At 37.0% G+C, this 23357-nt stretch overlaps 1 protein-coding gene across 3 annotated transcripts in view; it reads right to left on the reverse strand.

Moving 5' to 3' along the window:
* Positions 1 to 17397: 17397 nt before the first annotated feature.
* UCHL3 (ubiquitin C-terminal hydrolase L3) overlaps positions 17398 to 23357 on the reverse strand; it is a 43301-nt gene continuing 37341 nt past the window's right edge. For 2 of the 3 annotated variants that reach the window (XM_021697826.1, XM_021697825.2), the window contains 3 exons: positions 23230 to 23305; positions 18215 to 18273; positions 17406 to 17617 (listed from right to left, as the gene is read on the reverse strand). In XM_021697826.1, coding sequence (XP_021553501.1) covers positions 17534 to 17617; positions 18215 to 18273; positions 23230 to 23305 — 219 coding nt within the window. In that variant the 3' untranslated portion in view covers positions 17406 to 17533. Of the gene's footprint in view, positions 17618 to 18214; positions 18274 to 23229; positions 23306 to 23357 lie in introns of all 3 variants that reach the window. The other variant, XM_044913158.1, reaches the window with a different exon arrangement.

Consider the following 23357-nt stretch of genomic DNA (forward strand, 5'->3'; position numbering starts at 1 on the left):
TTTTTTTAATTTTAAGTGTTTAATTTCAGGAGTTAGCATACAGTGTTATATTAGTTTCAGGTGTACAATATAGTGAATTCAACACTTCCTTCCATACATCACTCTGTGCTCATCAGGACAAGTGCCCTCCTTAATCCCCACCACCTATTTCACCCATTCCCCTCCCCCCACCCCTCTCATAACCATCAGTTCTCTATAGCTAAGAGTCTGTTTCTTGATTTGTCTCTCTTATTTTTTTTTCTTTTAATTGTTTGTTTTGTTTCTTAAATTCCTGCTTTTTTTTTTAGAATAGCATTGTCTTGTTAGACACTGACTCCCATGTACTTCCAGTTCAGGAGAGGGACAGACATTCCCCAAGCTTCATGAGAATTATTGTTACTACAGTTACTATGTACATATACTCTATGTTTAAAGCCGCTGCTATGTAACTTGACTTAAAGCTTTGGGGGTAACAGCCCAGGATGGTAAAGAGCACATAGACTGGAATCTGAATGACTAAGGTTACCAAGTTACCAGACGCACTGACCTTCAATTTCCTCATCTGAAAAATGTGCTGATAATAACTACTTCAAAGGGAAGTCGTGAGAAATAGGATGATATATGTAAAAGCCTAAGGGCATTGCTTGGCAGAGAGTAGGCACTTAATAAACAATGGTTATTTCCCATTAGTCTCTCTCTAACAACAGTGTGTCAAATATGAATTTTTCCTTATAAATGGTAATTTCATTTATTTGCTCAAATATTCACATGGAAAGAGCTATAGGGTATTGTGAACTCTGTTTCAAGTCCGTTCAGGCACCAGCCATTTCTGTCTCTTTAATGATGCAGTTTACATCTCAGAAGTCCCAAATCCAAATCTTTGCCTTCTACTATCAGTCATTAGAGTGTTTTATCCTTCTGGAAAGATTTCTAGAGCTCTACAGAGAAAGGTAACCTACTGCAAGAATTTAAAATTAAATTCACAACAATAAAACATCAAGAATATTATTCATTTTCCCAAAGAATTTGAGGTACCTTCCAGTATTTAAAAACAGTACAGTTGTCATGTGTTTATACATTGGTGATGAACTGTTGGTGGGAGAAAGTGATACAATCTTTCTTGAAGGTAATTTGACAAATATTTAAAAAAAATTTTAACTACTCATACTCTGTTGCAGCAATTCCACTTCTGGGCATTTATCCTAAGAATATGAAGAAAGATCTGTGCACAAAATGAGCAGCTGTGGTGGACACAGAGTCACTGGCCAAACCTTCTTTTGGAGATAGCTGGAGGCTGTCTGCTGACCAGCCCTTTTGAAGTCTGCCTCAGCTGCAGAGTGCAGCCTCCTCTGAGCTCATGGTCCTCCCAGAGCTGCTCTCATCTGGTGATTGAGTGACTGTACGATACAAAAGTCTAGTCATTTCCACCCAAAACAGAGTACCTTTGATGGGCCCTTTCCATAAATATGAGGCCTGGGTCACAGTTCAACTTCTCCCTTGCTCTTTCCTGCTTCTTCCTTCTTCGTTTCACGGGGGTCAATCCCTAATAAATATCTTGCTCTTCAAACTCCATTTCTTTCAGCTTCTGGAGGACTAAACTTGTGATAACATGAAGCATTTGTTAAAAATGAAAATCCCAGCGTGCCTGGGTGGCTCAGACGGTTAAGTGTCTGTCTTTGGCTCAGGTCATGATCCTGGGGTCCTGGGATGGAGCCCTGCATTGGGCTCCCTGCTCAGCGGGGAGCCTGTTTCTCCCTCTCTCCGTCATGCTCTCTCTCTCAAATAAATACAATCTTTAAAAAAAAATGAAAATCCCAAGCAGTCTAAACTAACAGCAGGGACAGTGGAGTAGATTACATTTCTTCCATAGAGTGGGTTATCACTCAGTCATTAAAAAGGTAAAAGGCAATTCTATAACCCAAGGAGATGTTTAAAAATGTATATTGAAATGGATAAAAAGCAATGTATAAAGCACCCTAATATGTGATTGCATTTTTAAAATGCATTTTGCCACATAGAACGAATTAGAAAAAATCACCCAAATTTTAATGCCAGCTATTTCCAAATGGAGATATTGTGCTTTTCTTTTACAAGTTTTTTGCAAAAGACATATGCATTACTTTTATAAATGGGAAAATAAGTATGACACAAAGATATGTCCAAATATCTTTTTTGGCTATCTCATCCCACAAACTTCAACCTCCTCCTGCCTTCCCTGACTTGGCAAATGGTACCACGCCTAAAATTTGGTCTTGTCTTTCACCCCCATGTCTACCCCATTCCCGCTCTTGTCCATCTATTTCTTTAGTATCTCTCCAATTGGCCCCTCTTCTCAATCCCCATTTCTACTATCTTAGGTCAGGCCATCATTTGTTCTCAGCTAGATGTCAGAAATCCTATGACCTTTCTAAAATCTTATCATGCTACCAGAACATTCCACCTCCCATTACTCCTCAGTGACTCTCAGTTGCCATTTTATATTTCTCAAGATTTATTTATTTGGAGGGGGAAACCAAGAGTTAGATGCTCAACCAACCATACCACCCAGGCACCTGTCAGCTGCTTTTAAGAGTCATTTAATGGTTTCCAGAACATTAAGTGGCATCTTCCAGGATTTGCTCCTGCCCAGACCTCTAACCACATGTTTTGGCCCATATTTCGCCCTTTGTGAGAAATGTGCTTCCCTCTCTCCTTGCCTGGCTTTCTCCTACTTATTCTTCCAGGCTCAATTAAGGTCTCTTGCTTCTCAGTATCCTTCAAAACATCTTTGCAGATCATCATAGGCTAGGTTAGATATCTCTTCTTTATGTAATCATAGCCCCTTTCATGAGGTATTATTTATTTTTCTTGTTGAACCATGAGCAATTTAGGAGTGTGTGACACATATCTGGTATTCAACAACTGTTTATTGATGGGAGTGTATGTGGGTATAAATATATATATATATATTTAATATAACTCTTAATGCAGAGAAGTAATAAAATATTGATAGTATCAGAGTAGAAAATACTGTTGATTGCTGCAGCTAATACAAGAATTTCCTTACAGCAGGGTGTCTAAACAGAAGTACAATTAATAACCCAGGCTAGATAATTCTTTATTAGGGGAATTGTCTTGTGCGTTGTGGGATGTGTAGCAGCATCCCCAGTCTCTAACCACTAGGTACTAGCAGCACCCCTGAATATTCAGCAACCAAAAATGTTTCCAGGTATTGCCAAATGTCTCCTGGGGGACAGGTGGCAAATCACCCCAGTTGAGAACCACTGCTCTACAGGAAGAGACTGGCTTTGTCAGTTAATGCTTTGGCACCCTAGAAGTATAACTGAAGTCCAAGTTTCTTGCAACATGTGGGTGGAGTAGAGAAGAGTTAGGGTGAATTAGAGGACAAAGGCTATTCTGTGTTATAATACAGGAAGGGGCAAGGGAGAACTGGACTGAATGAGGTCTGGGCAAAGATTATGAGGAAAGGGATCTGATGACTGAAAAGATGTGTGAGAAGAGACAGGCACAGTGCAAATTCTAACAAAAGAACTGAATCTATACTGTGGTTGGTTATGATTCAAAAAGTACCAGCCCTTATAAGTTCAAAGATAGCCAACATCTGGATTGTATATATATTTCTCATGCTTATATAATACCTTTATTAATGGGAAGATTCATTCCTGGAAGATAGATAAAAAATATATATTAAATATAATAAAAATTGTTTCTGTTTGCAGATGATATGCTCTTATATAAAGAAAAGTCTAAAGACGCCACCAAAACACTTAAAACTAATAAATGATTTCAGTAAAATTGCCACAGAATACAAAATAACATACAAGAACCAGTTGCATTTCTGTACAATAACAACAAACTATCTGAAAAAGAACAATACCATTTACAATATCTTCAAAAAAATAAAAGGCCTAAATAATAGATTTAACCAAGAAGGTGAAAGATCCATACACTGAAAATTAGAAGAGTTTGATGAAAGAAATCAAAGATACAAGTAAGTGGAAAGATATTCATGTTCATGGATTGGAAAAATTAATATTGTTAAAATGTCCATAGTACCCAAAGCCATCTATGGGTTCAGTGCAGTCTCTATCAAGACTATGCATCGGGAAAGGATATTCTCTTCAATAATTGGTATTAGAAAAACTGGATAGTCATGCACAAAAGAATGAAATTGGACCCTTATTTTTCATTGACGAAAGTTAAGCTGCAAAAGGGGCACCTGGGTGGCTCAGTCGTTAAGCGTCTGCCTTCGGCTCAGGTCATGATCCCAGGGTCCTGGGATGGAGCCCCACATCAGGCTCCCTGCTCAGTGGGAAGCCTGCTTCTCCCTCTCCCACTCCCCCTGCTTGTGTTCCCTCTCTCACTGTCTCTCTCTGTCAAATAAATGAATAAAATCTTTTAAAAAAAATTAAGCTGCAATGGATTAATTATAATACCTGAAACTGTAAAACTACTAAATGAAAACAGGAAAAACTCCTTGACATTAGTCTTGGCCATAATTTTTTGAATGTGACACCAAAAGTACAAGCAACAAAAGCAAAAATAAAGAAGTGGAAGTACATCAAATTAAAAGGCTCTGTACTACAAAAGAAACCGTCAGCAAAATGAGAAGGCAAACTACATAATGGAAGAAAATATTTGTAACTATCTGATAAGGGGTTAATATCCAATATATATAAGGAATCCATATAACTCAGTAGCAAAAACAAAGGAAAAGAGAAATGAAAAAGAAAAAAGAAATCTGATTTGAAAATGGGCATAGTACCTGAAAAGACATTTTTCCAAAGAAGACATACAAATGGCCAACAGGTACATGAAAAGATGCTCATCACTCATCATCAGGGAAATGCAAATCAAAACCACAATGAGATTTCACCTCATACCTGTCAAACGGCTAGAAAAAAAAAGACAAAAAGTAACAAGTGTTTGCAAGGATGTGGGGAAAAGGGAACACTTGTGCACTGTGGTAGGAAGGTAAATTGATGCAGCCACTGTGAAAAGTAGTATGGAGTTTCCTCAGAAAATTAAAAAACTATCATACAATCCAGCAATTCCACTTCTGGGTATATATCCAAAGGAAACAAAATCACTATCTCAGAGATATCTGCAACACCATGTTCATTACAGCATTATTCACAGTAGCCAAGACATGGAAACAACCTAAGTATCCACTGATAGATGAAGAAATTATACATATACATACATGCGCACATGCACACACACATATGCACATACAAAATGGAATATTCAGCCATTAAAAAAAGAAGGAAATCCTGCCTTTGGGGACAACATGGATGGACCTTGAGGGCTTTATGCTAAGTGAAATAAATCAGAGAAAGACAAATACTGTATATTTTTATCTTTATGTGGAATCTTAAAAAGCCAAACTCGTAGAAATAGAGAATAGAATGGTGGTTGCCAAGGGCTGGGGGATGGGAGGTGAAGCATAGAATTAGCAGAAGTTGGTCAAAGGGTACAAACTTCCAGATATAAGATGAATAAGTTCTAGGGTTTTAATGCACAGTATAGTGACTCTAGTTAACAATACTGTATTATACACTTGAAAGTTACTAGGAGAATAAATCTTAAGTGTTATCACCAGAATAAAAAGAAAATGGTAATTATGTGAGGTGATGGGGTGTTAACTAATCTTATTGTGGTAATCATTTCACAATTACATGTGTATTAAATCATCACGTTGGGGCGCCTGGGTGGCTCAGTCGTTAAGTGTCTGCCTTCGGCTCAGGTCATGATCCCAGGGTCCTGGGATCGAGTCCCACATCGGGCTCCCTGCTCAGCGGGAAGCCTGCTTCTCCCTCTCCCACTCCCCCTGCTTGTGTTCCTGCTCTCGCTGTCTCTCTCTCTGTCAAATAAATAAATAAAATCTTTAAAAAAAAATAAATCATCATGTTGTACACTTTAAATTTACATAATGTATGACAATTATATCTCAATAAAGCTGGAAAAAATTCATGTAAACAAAAAATATATACATATATAATGATAAAGTCGTAATTATCCCATCTTTACCCGCAAAAATATATCTAATAGTGTTAGTAATTAAAGGATTATGATGTTGCCAGTACTTAAATAATGACATTCAGGCAAGTAGATTCAATTCAATGGAAGCCAGAGAGAAAAAAGAAGCTAACGTGTTACAGATAATGATTAAGAAATGAAGATAAGAGGGAAGGATATAGAAGGGGAAAAATCTAGGTGAATCCATATTTTATCACTCCCCCAAAATGTAGACAAACCGTGAGGAGGTTTTTAGTATGGCCTTAGGATGGTGATGAGTGCTTTGCCCAGTGGATGAAGACAAGGGTCCTAAATTTTCTTCTGAACCTGCTGGATGGTTAACTGAGAAGGAATAGGTGAGAAGCCCTTGGCTCGTATCAACCTTCCCCCTGTGTTCACAGACATCTCATTAAGAGATCAACTGAGATTGTAACTTTCAAAACATGGGACCAACCCCATAATAAGAACAGTTAGTTATTTTCTTCCTACTGTAAAAATCTTAAGAGTTTAGAGTTTGGCTTCTTTTTTTTTTTTTAACATGTAGAACAGTTTCCTATCATTGAACTCAAATTATTTAACATAAAACCTAGGACTTTTTCTTGTTGTTGTTGCCATTAAGATCCTGCATCTGCATTCTAGCCAGAATTGCAAAACCACACTATAATTCTCTAAGTGATAGCAGTGAGATCAAAAGGACTTACCCTAGAATTAGCTTTAAAATAAACTATTGGGGATTCTGGGAAAGAAGGAGAGAATGTGTGTTTACTAAACTTCTCTTCCTGAAGTCCCGTGAAATGAGTAAACTCTGTATTTTCCCTAAAAGGATATCTTTAGTAATTATAATCACAGATAAAAATAGTCAAGTCCAGATTTCTCTAAAACATATTTATTTTTTTCTTTGTTATTATGGTTTGGGAGAGAAGTTCTACCTGACTTTTCATTAAGTTTACTAAAAAAGAGCAACAACTATACTATCTGTTCAAATTGTTCTGCTTTTAAAAAGGGAGGGAAAAAAATAAGCACAATGGTTTACTGTATTAATACCTTAGAATTATAATAACCATTGTTTAATAGTTATTCTGAAACCATTAAACCATTGTTTAATGTTTACATTCTGAAATGGACCCATAGAAGAAACAGCTCATCCATATAGCAAACTTAATTTTATATAGGAAACAATTCTTTTTTTTTTTTTTTAAGATTTTATTTATTTATTTGACACACAGAGACAGCTAGAGAGGGAACACAAGCAGGGGGAGTGGGAGAGGGAGAAGCAGGCTTTCCGCTGAGCAGGGAGCCCGATGCAGGACTGGATCCCAGGACCCTGGGATCATCACCTGAGCCAAAGGCAGATGCTTAACAACTGAGCCATCCAGGCATCCCAGGAAACAATTCTTTTAATAACCCTTTCATTCTCCCTATGATGTGAGAACTGGCTACACATTGATAATATATTACCTTCAAAAAGGAAAGGATTCAAAAACTACAAAATAGACTGGCCTGAGAAACAAGAGACTCAGGTTGTGCTCCTGGGTTTACCACTGGTACTAGTCTGGCCTCAGTTGTAAGATGACAGATATTTTTAAAAGATTTTATTTATTTATTTAAAGGGAGAGTGCGCACAAGTTGGGGGGGAGGGACAGAGGGAGAAGCAGGTTCCCCCACTGAGCAGGGAGCCTGACGTGGGGCTCAATCCCAGGACCCTGAGACCAGGGCCCTGAGCCAAGGGCAGCCACCTAACCGACTGAGCCACCCAGGCGCCCTGGATGACAGATTTCTAAAAAGCTGTTTCTTATTTTCATGCAGTATGAAGAAATCTTACAAAGAGCCATAAAAAGAAGTCTCCAGAGTCCCAGGATGGCCATGATATCATGCTGAGACAGGTCTGGTGCTCCCTCGAGGATTGGAGATTATCACAGAAGAGGCCAGCCTTAGACCCAGCTCAGCCAGAAGCTTCCGAACGAAAGGAGGTAAAGGGGTTTCCTTGAATGTGGGGATCACTTGAGAATGCTCCCAAGGATCATGAGTGAAACCAGATGGTCTGTGAGGTAAATCACCAAAGTTCCCGGGAGTTCTTGCAGGAAGAATGCTCCATCCGTGACTCTATTATAAACTTCTTTGGTCCCTGTGGACAGAAGTAGACCAGTCAGGCCAAGCCATTTCAATCCTATATAACTGAATTCAAAACAAAAACATGACATTGTGGCTTTCTCAGGACAGAGAAGACAACTATCTACTCCATTTCTGCTTACTAAGAGTGTTAATTACACTTTGTTATGGATCAAGGCTACACACACATTCACACACACACACATACACACATACACATTCACACCCCTCCACAGATTGCACATACATGTATCTTCTTCCACTGGATCTTTGAATAATTAAAGGTAGTAATTAGGGCTACATGGCTTTGTTACTTCAGGAAGTATTATAATGGACTCCATTTTATTTTTGCAGAGATAGGCCTCTGGGTATGGTCTAGGTAAGAAGAAGGATATGGGGGAAAAGGCCTAACACTCTGCTCTATAAAATGTAAAGAGCTATTCATTGTAGACAGGAAAAATTCTTTGCAAGATATATTGGCAATGCAAAATTAACCTTTTGTTTTAATTTGTACAACAAAATAATTTTACAGTAATATTTCATGCCAGAAAAATTCTTTGCCAAAGAGGTGGTTTATTCATTAAACCCTCATGGCCAGAGAAAAGCTTATTGGATGCTAAGTCAAAGAGCAGGAGTTATTAATTTTTATTTTTTAAATTTTTTTTAAAGATTTTATTTGTTTATTTGACAGAGACACAGCAAGAGAGAGAACATAAGCAGGGGAAGTGGGAGAGGAAGAAGCAGGCTTCCCGCTGAGCAGGGAGCCCAATGCGGGGCTCGATCCCAGGGATCATGACCTGAGCGGAAGGGAGAGGCTTAACGACTGAGCCACGCAGGCGCCCCAGGAGTTATTAATTTTTAGATCTGTTTTTAATTGATATCCTGACATATTCAGCCAATGCCATGAGAGAAAATAAGCTCTTCTCATGCATAGATTTTTCAAAATCAGACATTAGTATTATCTATGTTTATTGCCCTATCTGTTGAGTAGATCTAATGTCAGGTTAGGATGGTGGTCATAAATCAACATGTCACCCACCGTAAGTATCCACTTCTAGTTTGGTCCCTTTGAAAGGAGTCCCAGGTTTATAATTCTTAGAACTCTTAAAAGCATGGCTAGAGTAGGAGCATCAATTATGAAGGTAGTACTTACAGACAATTACAAGATTTAGAAAAAGAATGAGAAAAACTTTTCAAAGCTAAGTCCAGAAGGATCTTAATAATGCTGGGCTCACAAATCTAAACTAAAACTGGCTTTGAGTAGCTTGGTTGACATTTCTGCATGTCCTTAACACCTTGTATGTGATAGCACCTTACAAACTACAACATGCCTTATGCTACCTTAATGTCCTCCATCACCCAGACATATCCTACTGTTACAAGAGATCAATAATGATTATAAATTTGCCAGGAGGGGTATAAATATTTGCAATATTGTGGCTACTGGCAATAAAAGTTCAGATTGAATATGCCTGGGGATGTTCTGCAAGATTGACTTAACTTTGTTTCAGTTGTAGTATTTACTTCCTAACCTCCTTCTGACTTCTTCTTTTCCATCTGCATGTGTTCCAGAAGAAAGCCAAATGAAGGCATTATGCCTTAGAGCTTTCAAAGCAACAATAGAGAAGTCGTCAAAGAACTATTATTACCTTCTGTGCTGCCGACTCCCTCCGTGGTTTATAGCCAGCCCACACCTACCCAGACATGGGCACTGATCACTTGCCTCCATATTTCCAGCGCTCAGAGATCTGTTCTCAGCATAGGAAGTCCACCTGTAAAAAGTGGGAACATTGAATGTCTAAATTTTCTTTACAGCAGTTGTAATAATAATTAACATAGGTTTATATCACAACCATGTATTGAACTTATCTGAACTCATTTTGTCATTCTAGCACCATACTGCAATTTATCAAAATTCAAAGAGCTTATAAATGAAGCATGAGCAGTTATAATAACTTGAAATGTTGAAATAATTATTCAGGGTGATTTAGATTCTGTAAACATAGCTATCAAAAAGAAAAACAGCATTCTTGGGCGCCTGGGTGGCTCAGTCGGTTAAGCGACTGCCTTCGGCTCAGGTCATGATCCTGGAGTCCCGGGATCGAGTCCCGCATCGGGCTCCCTGCTCGGCGGGGAGTCTGCTTCTCCCTCTGACCCTCTTCCCTCTCGTGCTGTCTCTCATTCTCTCTCGCAAATAAATAAATAAAATCTTTAAAAAAAAAAAAAAAACAGCATTCTTGGCCCTCAAGGGTAAAAGATTCAGATAAAAATGTTTTCCTAATGAGCAGTATGCTTCAGCATAGTATTATTACGGGAAAGACCAAAATTCCAATCATCCTTGCTAAATTGCATGTCTGCTAACTTCAGCTATTTTGAGATTTTTTCAAGTTAAACCATTTCTGAGTTACAGAAGAAATATGCACAGTTCCCTTGTGCATGGAAACAGAATGTGATCTATTCATTCCATCTTATTCAAATTCTTTAGAAAATTAGGCGAGTCTGATGATTCATGACACAAACTTTTAAAATTATGTTCAATACAGCTTATTGCACTCATTGGGGGTGATTGTGATAATAATCACTATCACTTTTGAGTACTGGCTTTTATGTACTACATTTATAATTCTCACAAAAAAAACCCACAGTAAGAGTACTTTTATCTAATGTGTTAATAGTTTGCCTAAGAGCAACCACACAGAGACAGAACCAAGACTCAAACCATGTCTAACAACAAAGCCTGAGCTCTGTTCCTGAATCAATGACATTTAGATAAATTTTTTGGTAGAACCACTATATTTTATGCCATAACTTCAGTATCATGCTGTCAATTAAGCATTGTGAAAACACTGAGATTCTATCTTTGTTTTATTTGGGGGGGGGAGGGGCAGTGGGAGGGGAAGAGAGAGAATCTCAAGTAGGCTCCACACCCATCATGGTGCCCCTGATACCGGGAAAGGGTACTAATTGGATATTAGGGGGAAAAATTCTCCCTTAAGAAGTTCCACCAGCCAGGATCTCCAGATTCTATAGGGGTTTAATTCTCCTGCCCATGGTTTACTCTTCAGCTGGGTTCTAGAGTCACCGTACTCAAAGCGGAGTCCTCAGACCAGCAGCTTGGGGTGCCTGTTAGAAATGCATAATCTCAAGCCCTATATCTATAATGGCTGAATTAGGATCTGCATTTTGGCAAGATCTGGCATCTCTAATCCTCATTCAAGTTTGAAATGCTCTGTTAGATGACATACCTTATCCCACCCCCAATTAGATCCCTCAATCATCCCATTTCTTACCTGTGTTCTCAACTTCTCTCTGCTATTTTTTGTTTAGTATTGTTTACCCTCACATAGAAATACTCTTTTAAAAGTCCTCTGCTGGGTGCCTAGGTGGCTCAGTCAGTTGGGCATCTGTCTTCAGCTCAGGTCATGATCCCAGGGTCCAGGGATCAAGTTCTGCGTGGGGGTGGGGGGGAGGACCCTGCTCAGCAGGGAGCCTGCTTCTCCCTCTACCCCTCCCCTCTGCTTGTGTGTTCTCTTTCTCTCTCAATAAATAAAATCTTTTTAAAAAATTTTTTAAATAAAAAAATTTTAAAAATGTAAGTCTACTGCTGATCCTGCCTCCACGTACCTGAGACATTTCTCTTTTCTCAACCATGTGCCTTGAAGGAGGTGTTTGTACTCCTTGAATCTATATCTCCACCTCCTGTTTGTGTCTTAACCCACTGCAATATAGTTTACACATCAAATACCGTCTGGCCCTCTACTATATGCCCAACATTGTGCCAGACTCTGAGGATAACCTGGTGTGCAAGAGACATGGTCTTCAAATGACTGTCTCTGAAATTGTTTTGACATGTATAACCAGCTGACTCTCTAAATTACCAACTCCACTTTTCATTCATTATCAGATAGGATTCAGCTGTCTTCCGTAAGTCAGAGATTAAAGAGATTTTGCAAAAATGTAAAATACTGACTGCTATTCTACTAACTTTTTAAAGAGAAGTTATTTTTATAATAATTGTTCTTCATGTTAACACATGATGGGTTTATTTTTATTTTAAAATGAATTAATATTCTGAAAATGTGTCTTAATATCTAATATTTGTAGGTCAACAGATAACATCCCTATAAAAGTTCTCTCTCTCTGGGCCCCTCAATAATTTTAAGAATGTGAAGGGGCTTCTGAGACTGAAAAGTTTGAGAGCAACTAGATCCCATTTTGAAACCAGCTTAGTTGCTCAACAAATTGCTAAAATCTACATAGTTATCAACTATACAATTAATATCAGAGGGACATGAATAAATTGGCCTAAGCATTTTCTAACCTATGTTTTATTAATTTGGCTAAAGACGTCACTTTCTCTAGGCATTTCATGCACAGTAAGAAAACAGTTGACTACTATGCCTGAAAAACTAAAAGCTTTCACAGGAATATTTTTAGTATTTGAGATGATATACGCTCTTGTCTCCTGAAAATGGAAAACAACAAGGTAAAAATTAGAACAGTAAGGTGAACAGTTGGCTTTAAACATTCCTTCTGTCTTTCTTTTGCCCACAAGGAATATTTTCTAAAGTTCTTAAAATCAATACCATTATGCTCTTATCTTGAATACTTCAAGTGTACCTGATTATCAAGCCATACCAGACTATGGCTTTAAAAGTAATTCTATTTATCACACTAAATGAAGAAATATTTAAGGCATTTGCATTTTGTTTATAAAAGAAATCAATTTCTCAGAAGAATGCATCTTTTAAATTATACCCAAACCATGAAATATGCTTTGGTCTCCACCATAAAAATATGAACAATGTAACATTCCCATTAACTGTGTACACTATTATCAAATGTGTAGTTCTTTAGTAGTGATGAAGGACAGGATGAACTTCTGGTTCCAAATACTTCACACTGGAGGCGGAATAAAGAAAAATAACTTTCTACTGCTTAGCCCTAAAAGAAAATGCAAATGTAACCTGTTGTCATCTTCTACTACAGTAATTAAACTCTCAGTATGCAGCACAACTTTTCAGCAAACAGGTTTTAGGACATTTTTAAATGGTCTAATTTACAACCTTTGCATGCGTTGCAAGTCTTTCATGTTTAGGATACAAATAAAGCCTCAAGCAATTTTTCATCTTGTTCTTACAGAACATGTGCAGGACAGAGACTTTATCCTTTAGCTCTGGAAGGATACACTACTGAACATAACTGTTATTTAAATACCAACTATGTTCACATGTTGTTAAAGGGCACATTTTGAATCAACTAAAATGTGTCATTCACATTATTTGAGATTTATTCTTGACCACATGGATTTTTATTCTAAATAATTCAATTTATACTCATAGCTGTCTTATAGATTAGAAAGGCTTTATTATATATTTCTAAGCCTTTTAAAGATTTTATTGATTTTAGAGATAGAGCAGGAGGAGGGGCAGAGGGAAAGGGAGAGAGAGAACCTGGAACAGACTGCTGAGTGTGGGGTCCAACGCGGAGCTCGATCTCATGACTCTTAGATCATGACCTGAGCTGAAATCAAGAGTCGGACACTTAACCCACTGAGCTACCCAGGCCCCCTAAGCCTTTTAAATAATTGATTTTGCAAAATAGCTGTTAGTATAGGTTATGTATATTTAATGCCTCTAAACCAAGGATTCCCAACCAGCCCAACAATTAGACAATAAGGTAATGCTCGTACTATATAGCCTTTATTGTCTACATAACTTCCCATGTATTATCTAGGTGTGGACTACGGATAATGTCATACTGGGGACACTCACCTATAATGTAGATGGAAGCAACAGACAGGTTCAGAACCACTATCTTAAAGAAGTCCGGAGAAAGACTTAGAATAACTTTTATTTAAAGGCAAAACAAGTAAAAATATACAGGAAACTAAGGCATGGGGATTGGTCTGATCGGGTGGCACCATTGGCACCAAGACAATCAATGTTCTTCATTACACTGAATCATCTACATCACAACAGTTTATGCAGGCCATACTCTGAAATCAAAAGAAGCAAAAGAAATCACAAAACTTACTTTTGGTTTTCTGAAAACTCAGTATTTTCCACACTTGGTTTTTAGTAGTAATTTTGTTGAGAGTACAAGGAACCTCATTTTAAGATCTTACCAGAGAATCTTAATAAAGACACTATTAAACTTTATACATGTGTGTACAAATCCTTCTAAATTAGCTAAAAATCTTCTGCAATGATTACATACTTTTCAAAGTGGTTTTACTTTAATTTCATATTAAAGTAAAGGATTTAAATAATCCACAGAGAATTTAGACCAAAGTTATTTGCCTATTCAAGGTACAAATGTGTGAACATATGTGTGCACATATATATACATGCATATACATATCTATATATTTGTTAGTTCCCAGATAATGATATATACACAAAAATATAAACATATGTACAAATATATATGTGCATGCATACACATATATACATATATGTAAGCTTTCTCTAAAAGAAATTTCTACAGACAGAAAAATGTTTTAAAAGTGATGAAAATATTACTTTTTGCAATTTTCTCACAAGCACCAATATAAGAATCATAAGCCTATAGATGCTACTTTGAAAGATATTATGGTAGACGGATAATAGCTGAAAATCTCTTAAACTATATTATTTTCAAAATGAAATAAGCAGGTTATGTGTTATACACAACCCAATTACAAAGCTTACCTAATAAGCACTGTACACAAATCTAAGATGGAATGAAACGAAATTTAAATGAGGTTTAAATAATTTTTATACGGTATTAAAAATGGTTTTCATTTAAGACATATTAAAATTTGATTCACCCCAGAATACAGATAACTTCTGTTTTAGTCACAAATGAACATGGAAAATATTAGAGGTTAAATATGGATATCATAAATTCTATTCCAATACTTCAAAGCAAACCATTATGCCCACTGAAAGGTGATGTTTAGTCAATTCCCAAAAGTCCAAGTAAAAACATTTAAAGTTTCAGTTCTATTTAGTTCTATTTCCCCCAAATATATTAGTCATTAACAAGTTCCAGAAATTACCCATGACTTGACCACCCTTAGTGTCTCTCTACAAGTTTCTATACAAAATTAACGATCAATTTCTTCTACAAGTGCTAAATTTTAAGAAAGTTACTAAACAAAGTATTATAGTTAATACAGTAGTAGGACTAAAATCCTAGACATAAACCTAAGAGAAAATTTTCAAATTTTGAGTTTCACAAGGAACTAGCATCCTAATGTGTGCAAAACAATGCCAGTCCTAAATGTTGCTCCATAAAATGTCTAGAAAATTACATTCATAATACACAGATTTTTTTTAAAAAAAGCTCTGAGTTCTGCAATTGCCCCCACAGAATATAACTGTATTTTTTAAAATTAACTTTAACCCAATGTTTTCAACAGATACGGAACTTCAAACCCTTCTTGCTCATTAAGTCTGAAAAATTAGTATGCATCACAGCAAACTCTGAGAAATAATGTAAACTTTTGGTAATCAATGCTAGGAGAAATTCAGCAAGGCAACAGGCAGAGAGCTGTTTAGGAAGACTTGAAATTTTAAGATAATATACAAAGTAGATGGGAGTTCAAAATGCAAATAAATGATGGATCAAAAGAGTAGAACACTTGGTTGTTACTGGCAGGACAGAAGCACCATCCCCATACACTATCGGTTGTTTCAGATGATTTCTTCATCCCTATTGCCATCACTTCATTCAGGCACTCTTCAGCATAGGGAGTTTAAAGGTCTTCCAAAGTGATCCTCCTCATTATAGTCTATTTTTTTCTAATCCAGTGCTTCCCAAACTTAATATGCATATTCATTACCCAGGGATCTTGTCGAAAACCCAAGTTCTGATTTGGTAGGTCTAGGGTGGGGTCTGAAATAATTATTTTTTACCAAGTTCCTAGGTAATGCTGATGTAACACTTTGAGTAACATAGATCTAATCCATTCTGTAAGTCACTGCCCCATTACTCTTTCTAAAATACCACTTATCTCAGGTCACTGCCTCATGAATCTAGGTTACCTCAGTGAATCAGGTATACACATTTACATTCAATGATTGTTCCAGAACTTCATTCCAGACCAATTTGGTCTTTCTCCTAACTGCTATACTCATTCCAACCCAACTCTGTATTTTTTCTTTTTTTGAGGTAAAATATATATACAGTGAAGTACAGATTTTAAATGAACAAGTCAATGAGTTTTGATAATTGCATACACCTGTGTAACCAATACTCTCCCCGCCCCAAAATACAGGGCATTGCCATCACACTAACCCTGTGTTTTGACCCAGCTCTATACTCTTCCACCTTTCCTCTGCCTTCCACCTATCCTTTAAGACGCAGCTGAAGCCCTCCCTTCTTCAAAACACACATCAAATTCACACACATAGCTCTGTCTAAATTACCACTTCTTTTAAGATTGAGCCATCACCATCTCTCATTGACCTCCTCACAAATCTCTCTGCCTCCATTCTTACCCGCTCCCTAACATATTATCCACAGAGGAGTCAAGATGATCTTCTAAGATTGTAAGTCAAATCAGGTCACTCTCCTGCTTAAAACCTTCCATGGCTTACCATCACACTTGCAATAAATCCAAATGCCTTTTTCTGTTCTGTATCACTCAGCCCCTCCTCCTCTAACCTCATCTCTTGCCACCTTCCCCTTCACTTTCTATGCTCTGGTCCTAGAAGCCTTCTTTCTGGCCTGATAATCCAGTGAGATTTTCCCACTTGAGGGACTCTGCATTCATTATTCCCTTTACTCTTCTCTACCACCTTTCTCTGATTGGCTGGGTTTTTTTGCTATTCAGATCTCAACTTCACAGCTACTTCCTCGTAGGAGCCGTCCCTGACTACAGAATCTAAAGTATCCACTCAGTCACTCTCTCACCCAAATCTGACTTTGCCTAGCATCTAGCATTGGTGTGTATCTTACTGATGTGTTCTTCATATCTTCCCACAAGAACATAGGCTCCAAGACTGTGGAACCTGTGGACAGCGTTCACTGCTGCAACTCCTGCCCCTAGATCCGCGTCCAGCTCATGACAAGTCGATGCTCCACAACTGCTTGTTAAGGAAATATGTCAAAATATGTGATATATCATATATTTATACTATGCAGATGGAAACTGTACCTGTACCCAAGACAAAATCTCCCATGAAATTTAAAAGAGAGTAAGAAAGTTATCGCTAGTCCTCAGACAAGGTAAGTCGTTCACAAGAAAGAAAGGGGAGAAAAGAATGACAGCTTTAATGTGCAACAGAAATAAAACACAGATTAAGTCAAAGTTTAATTCACATAAAGTTTAATCAGTCAAGTTAATGAAAATATCAAAATTTTTGAGTTAGTGTATGGCAGCAGAAATTTAATTTTTGTTGCAGATAATACAGTATTGGGTGTTTCCATCACTGACCAGCTATGCTGCAGATAGAGCAATGGCGTTGAATCTCAGTTCCTCAGGGTCACGTTCCATAAACTTCTTGCAAACTTCTATAGCATCCTATGGGGAAAAAATGTGTAGTTTTTCACTTTATAAACATGTGTTTTCCTTTCAAATGATAAATAAGTGTTTCACATTTTCCTAATTCATACTAATCTTACATCAGACTTCTTTTTCCAAATGCAAAATAATTTAAAGCACACACCAGAAGAGTGAATGGTTGGTAGCCTAATTTGCTTAGTACAAAACTGTAAGATATAGTAAGTGTTCTTTCTTAAAGTACTTTAAAGAAACCTTTAACTTGAAAATTACTATTTCTTAGCCACATAATTTGTTCATAAATCTAAAAGTCTCTAAAATCAGGATCAAGATACAAACGATGGTATCTTGGATTCAGTGAAATATGAGATAAGATGTGCAACTCTTTCAATACTATTACCTTTTTCAAATTTGATACTTGTTCACACAAAGAGCTCTGAAAATCTCTTCATTTGCTGTAGATTTTTAACACTAACTCAGAATTTTCTTTTTGGATTTTCTCAAGAGTGTAAGGATCCAAATTCAGAGAAAATGTTATTTTAGAGATCTTTAGAGATATTTTAAAGATAACAAGAACATTAGTAACACTTAAAGTAGGCCAACAAGTTTTGTTGTTACCTCTAATAAAGTTTCATCGCTAGTTTCCCCATGGTTAATTGGAAACGGTTTCCGTCCATCTGTGGAAAGTGAACAAAGAGCTGTAACATTTAGCTGCTTATAATGTACTTCCAACTTCCATTTTCCTCTTCCCACAGTGAGGCGAAAGTTCAAAGATACTGAAAATAATATATCCTAAAACAAATATTTTAAATGTGCTACCTATCAGTATTTTTTACATTATATGTTATTAGAACCTAGCTTCCATGTTTGAAAGCCTAAATTATCTTCATAAACAGAATTTATAAGAAATAAACATTGGCTTTAATTTCCTTAAAAAATGAAAAATTCCTAAGTCAGTTTTTAAAAAGCTACAACCCTAGTTTCTACCCTCAGGAATATGAAACATTTATTTCAAATCAGAAGGTTCCTAAGACTGACATGCTTATACCAATGAAAGGGAGCCACCACAAGATTTATATATTACTTCTACTAATTGTGTAGCAGCAAGGCAGTAAGTGGTCTATACCAACAATCTAAATAATCTAGGGTTATTTCACTGACCACCAATGTTAATTAAACACAATTATAAACATCTTGAATAAACTACTACTTTATGAATGCTATGAAAAAAGGAAAAAGTCCAGTATTATATAAACTCACCCTAACCCAAGTTAACTGATACTCTATATCCAAATCTAAATCTCTTATGTCTTTTAAGTGGCACTTCATGGGGCGCCTGGGTGGTTCAGTAGGTTAAGTGTCTGCCTTTGGCTCAGGTCCTGATCCCAGGTCCTGCGATTGAGCCCTGCACTGGGGTCCCTGATCAGTGGGGAGTCTGCTTCTCCCTCTCCCCAACCTGCTCGTGTTCTCTCTCTTGCTCTCTAATAAATTCTTTTTAAAAAAAAAATGTGGCACTTCAAGTTCAATCCATAAAACACAATCCCGGGCGCCTGGGTGGCTCAGTTGGTTAAGCGACTGCCTTCGGCTCAGGTCATGATCCCAGGGTCCTGGGATCGAGTCCCACATCGGGCTCTCGGCTCAGCGGGGAGCCTGCTTCTCCCTCTGACCCTCTCCCCTCTCATGCTGTTTCTCTCTCGCTCGCTCTCAAATAAATAAATAAAATCTTTAAAAAAAAAAAAAAACACAATCCCTTCTATAATTCCATGGCTTCCAAATGTAGTAAAAATGTCTGAATCCATATACATACACAGTGATAGAGCTGGGCTGGTAGATACCACGGTGAAAGAAAAATATGAGGGAAGATAACCAAACAAACCAAAAGGCAAAATGAGACAATTATTAAAACTGGAGAAATAAAAACGTATTTATTTTTATTTATTTATTTGAGAGAGTGAGAACAAGAGAGATCACAGAGGGAAAGGAAGAGGGATAAGCAGACTCGCTGCTGAGTGGGGAGCCCGATGCGGGGCTCAATCCCAGGGCCCTGAGATCATGACCTGAATCAGACGTTCAACCAACTGAGCCACCCAGGCACCCCAAGTTTTTTAAAAAGTACATTAATTATGGCTCAGCTGAGAATAAATATTTCTGTGGTCATAGTAATATAACTACAACAGAACCGGGAGAAAGGAAATAATCTATTTCATGATTGGGAGGGTGGGTGAGGAACAAGTGACACAGGAAAGCTAAATTCTGATCTTCCTTGTGGGAAGTGAAGAAATAATACTGAGGCTACTTCCACCTCCAGCCAGGTTGGAATAACTGGTACTGGATGAGGCCTTCCACTGGAAACAACGAAAAAGCTGGAGGAAATAGCTGAAACAGTTGTTCTTAGACATCAGGAAATAGGTAGCTTTTATGTGAGCTCAACAGTGATAGCTTTCTGCCAGTTCATGAATTGGAAACCCACGCAGAGCACAACAGTCTTAATGAGGAGACTGAGGAGAAAGAGAGCGGGGTTCAGGAATTTGCACAATATCAGAAAGAAGGTGGGTCCCCACTTTGCAGAGTTGTTGCTCTGTCTGGGCCTGGCCAGGCAAGGATCAGTTGGGGGCAAGTTGGGGGGAGGTGCAGGGAGCATTGTGTTTGGGTCTGAGTTTTAGGCTGGGGTGGCTAAGAGCTTGTTTATATACAAGAGGAATGGATAAGTCAAGAAATACATGAAGGGTAATGGAGAACACTAGAATAAACTATATACTATTAGATTTAGAAGTGTTAATGGAAATGAATGCTTTTTAAAAAAATTTTTATTGTTATGTTAATCACCATACATTACAGCATTAGTTTTTGATGTAGTGTTCCATGATTCATTGTTTGCGTATAACACCCAGTGCTCCATGCAATACGTGCCCTCTTTAATACCCATCACCAGGCTAACCCATCCTCCCACCCCCCTCCCCTCTAGAATGCTTTTAAATATATAAACAGATATAATTGTGGGTGTGTCTATACTCATATTCACATATATGTATGTGAGTGTATTTTCTAATACATACAAACATTTCCTACCTTTGTCCTCTGAAAGGGCCTAGAAGCAATGATATCTTAGTAGCAATGAGCATACCTACCACCCAGATATTGGTTCTAAATATCATTTTCCACTAAAAGGAACCAGGGCTCTATGGAGAAGCAACTGAATAACAGGGCCAGGGCACATAAAATCAAAGATGAGTCTAGTCTTATTCTACCTGACAGTGAGAAAGTGCTTGAAGAATGAGAGAAACATATCAAAAAGACAAAAGGGCCAGCTTGAGGGGGTTCCCTTCAAGGCCAATTTGGGGAAAATTTAAGCATCAAAATAAATTATGATAATCAACTGTATGTAACCTTTTGAGTGAAATATGAATCCATGAGTCCATTCTGACATTAATGAATGAATAAGGGAAAAAGGAAATGGTGGAGGAATTTTTTTTTTTAAAGCACCATTTGGCAACCATCATAGTGATAATCAATTAAAAATCATTAATGGATGCTAAATCTGATAAAGGCTTAATGAGAAACTACATTTACATAAGCTCAAAGTATCTCCTGATAAAATATTTATTCATTACTTACTAATTAATAACTATAACATATTAACATATTAACAAGTTTAACAAACTTGTTAACTTTATAATGGAGAAATGCAGATACCACCTAGACCAAATGATAAAGGTCATCATCACCAGTGATGGGACAAATCAACATCATGAGCCTCCTGAAATGATGTGCTGAGAACATAGCACCACTTCTGTGGTGTATGTGCCAAAAATGGATAAATCATGAGGAAATATCAGACAACCCAAATTGAAAAATAATCTCAAAGTAACTGCTCTGTACACTTAAAAATAAATGTCAAAGACACGAGAGAAAAGAAAAGATTGAGGAACCATTCCAGATTAAAGGAGACAAATGTGACAACTAAATACAACACACAATCCTGGATTGGATTCCAAACCTATAGAGGACATTGTAAAAATCAGAATAATTTGAATAGAGTCTGTGAATTCAATTGTAATATGGATCGATGTTAATTCCCTGATTTTGACAGTCATACTACAGTTATGTAAGACAGTATCCACCTGTTTTGAAGAAATACATACAGAAATATTAAAGAATAATGGGGCATTGTGTCTGCAACTTATTTTCAAATGGTTCAAATATATTAACTGAATCTGGGGAATCTGAGTAAAGGGTTTATGGGAACTCTGTATACAATTTCTATAATTTTTATAAAAATTTAAAATTATTTCAAAATAAAAATTTTTTAATGTTTCAGAGTATTCCTGTTACTCCAGGTAGACAATAAATTGTTAGTTATCAGTTTTCTAATCTGATGATTCAATCAGTTCTGAATTCACTTCCAAACCCATTGTTCTAATTTATCCATAAAGGGTAATTTTATCTATTTAAAAATATGTTATTTCTCCCCTCCTACATATGCCATTAATGACATGAAGCCCTAAGGAAAAGGAAGAGGTGACAACCAAAAGATGAATAACTTAGTTCCTTTTATCCGTTAACCTTACAATTTAGTATGGAATAAATATATTAAAGATAACCACTATCCTTTGTGGAATAATTGTCCTGTAGTAATTAACTTGCACATGTCTACAATCATATAGCCTTATTTTTAAACAAATAGGTCACTTCAAAATGATTTTTTTTTCTTAAAAACCTATGCTGTTCTCTTAATCACTGTTTTCTTTTTGTGTGTGTGTGTGTGTTCCTTCAAAATTTATTTACCTCTCATCATGACTGAGTTTAGAGGTAATGGACAGAGGTGAATGTACTTTAAAGGCCAAAGCTCTCAGATGGGTAGAGAGCATGTTTCAAGAATCTGGGAACACTGCAGGGCAAGAGAAATATATGATCAAGCCCCTGAAGATTATTATTTCATTACATAGGTGATTCTATATTGCCAAATCACAAATAACTATACATAATATATGTTCTCTGTATTAGCAAGTATTGTGTGTGTGTGTTTTAATAACTGCTAGCATTTTCTATCACAAATATTTTCTTATTATGTTATGTTAATCACCATACATTATATATAATCACTGTTTTCTATTCACTAACTCAATAGTTCTTGCTCAATATTCCTTTAGAATTTATTAGGAATCCGGGGTGCCTGGGTGGCTTAGTCGTTAGGCATCTGCCTTTGGCTCGGGTCATGATCCCAGGGTCCTGGTATCCAGCCCCGCATCCGGCTCCCTGCTCAGCGGGAAGCCTGCTTCTCCCTCTCCCCCTGCTTGTGTTCCCTCTCTCACTGTGTCTCTGTCAAATAAATAAAATCTTTAAAAAAAAAAAGAACGCTGAAGTGATCTATAGTAGTTTCCTATGATTTTTACTTCTCTGCTTTGCTTGAAATACAAAGGTGGTATGCACACTTCTTTGAATTATAACTTGCTTAAACAATCAAAAAAATTATTTTTTTCTAGTAAAAAATCTTAAATGGAAAACTTTCATTATGCCTACTCAATGTTAAAGGGCAATTAATATTAAACACAATAAATGCCAACAGTCCTGTTAATATAGAGACTTTCCCATTTATCATTTACCTCCCCAGAGTAAATTTAAATAGTTCTTACCTAATTCATAGAGATGCCCATCTACATGAACTAATGCAATAAAATGAAGATCTACTTTTTCATCTATACTTGGTGCCTGAAATAGGAGGGAAAAATACATATTATGCATGTTAGTAGTCAAATCAATC

Source organism: Neomonachus schauinslandi, chromosome 3, assembly GCF_002201575.2.
Source record: "Neomonachus schauinslandi chromosome 3, ASM220157v2, whole genome shotgun sequence".
NCBI classification, from domain to species: domain Eukaryota; kingdom Metazoa; phylum Chordata; class Mammalia; order Carnivora; family Phocidae; genus Neomonachus; species Neomonachus schauinslandi.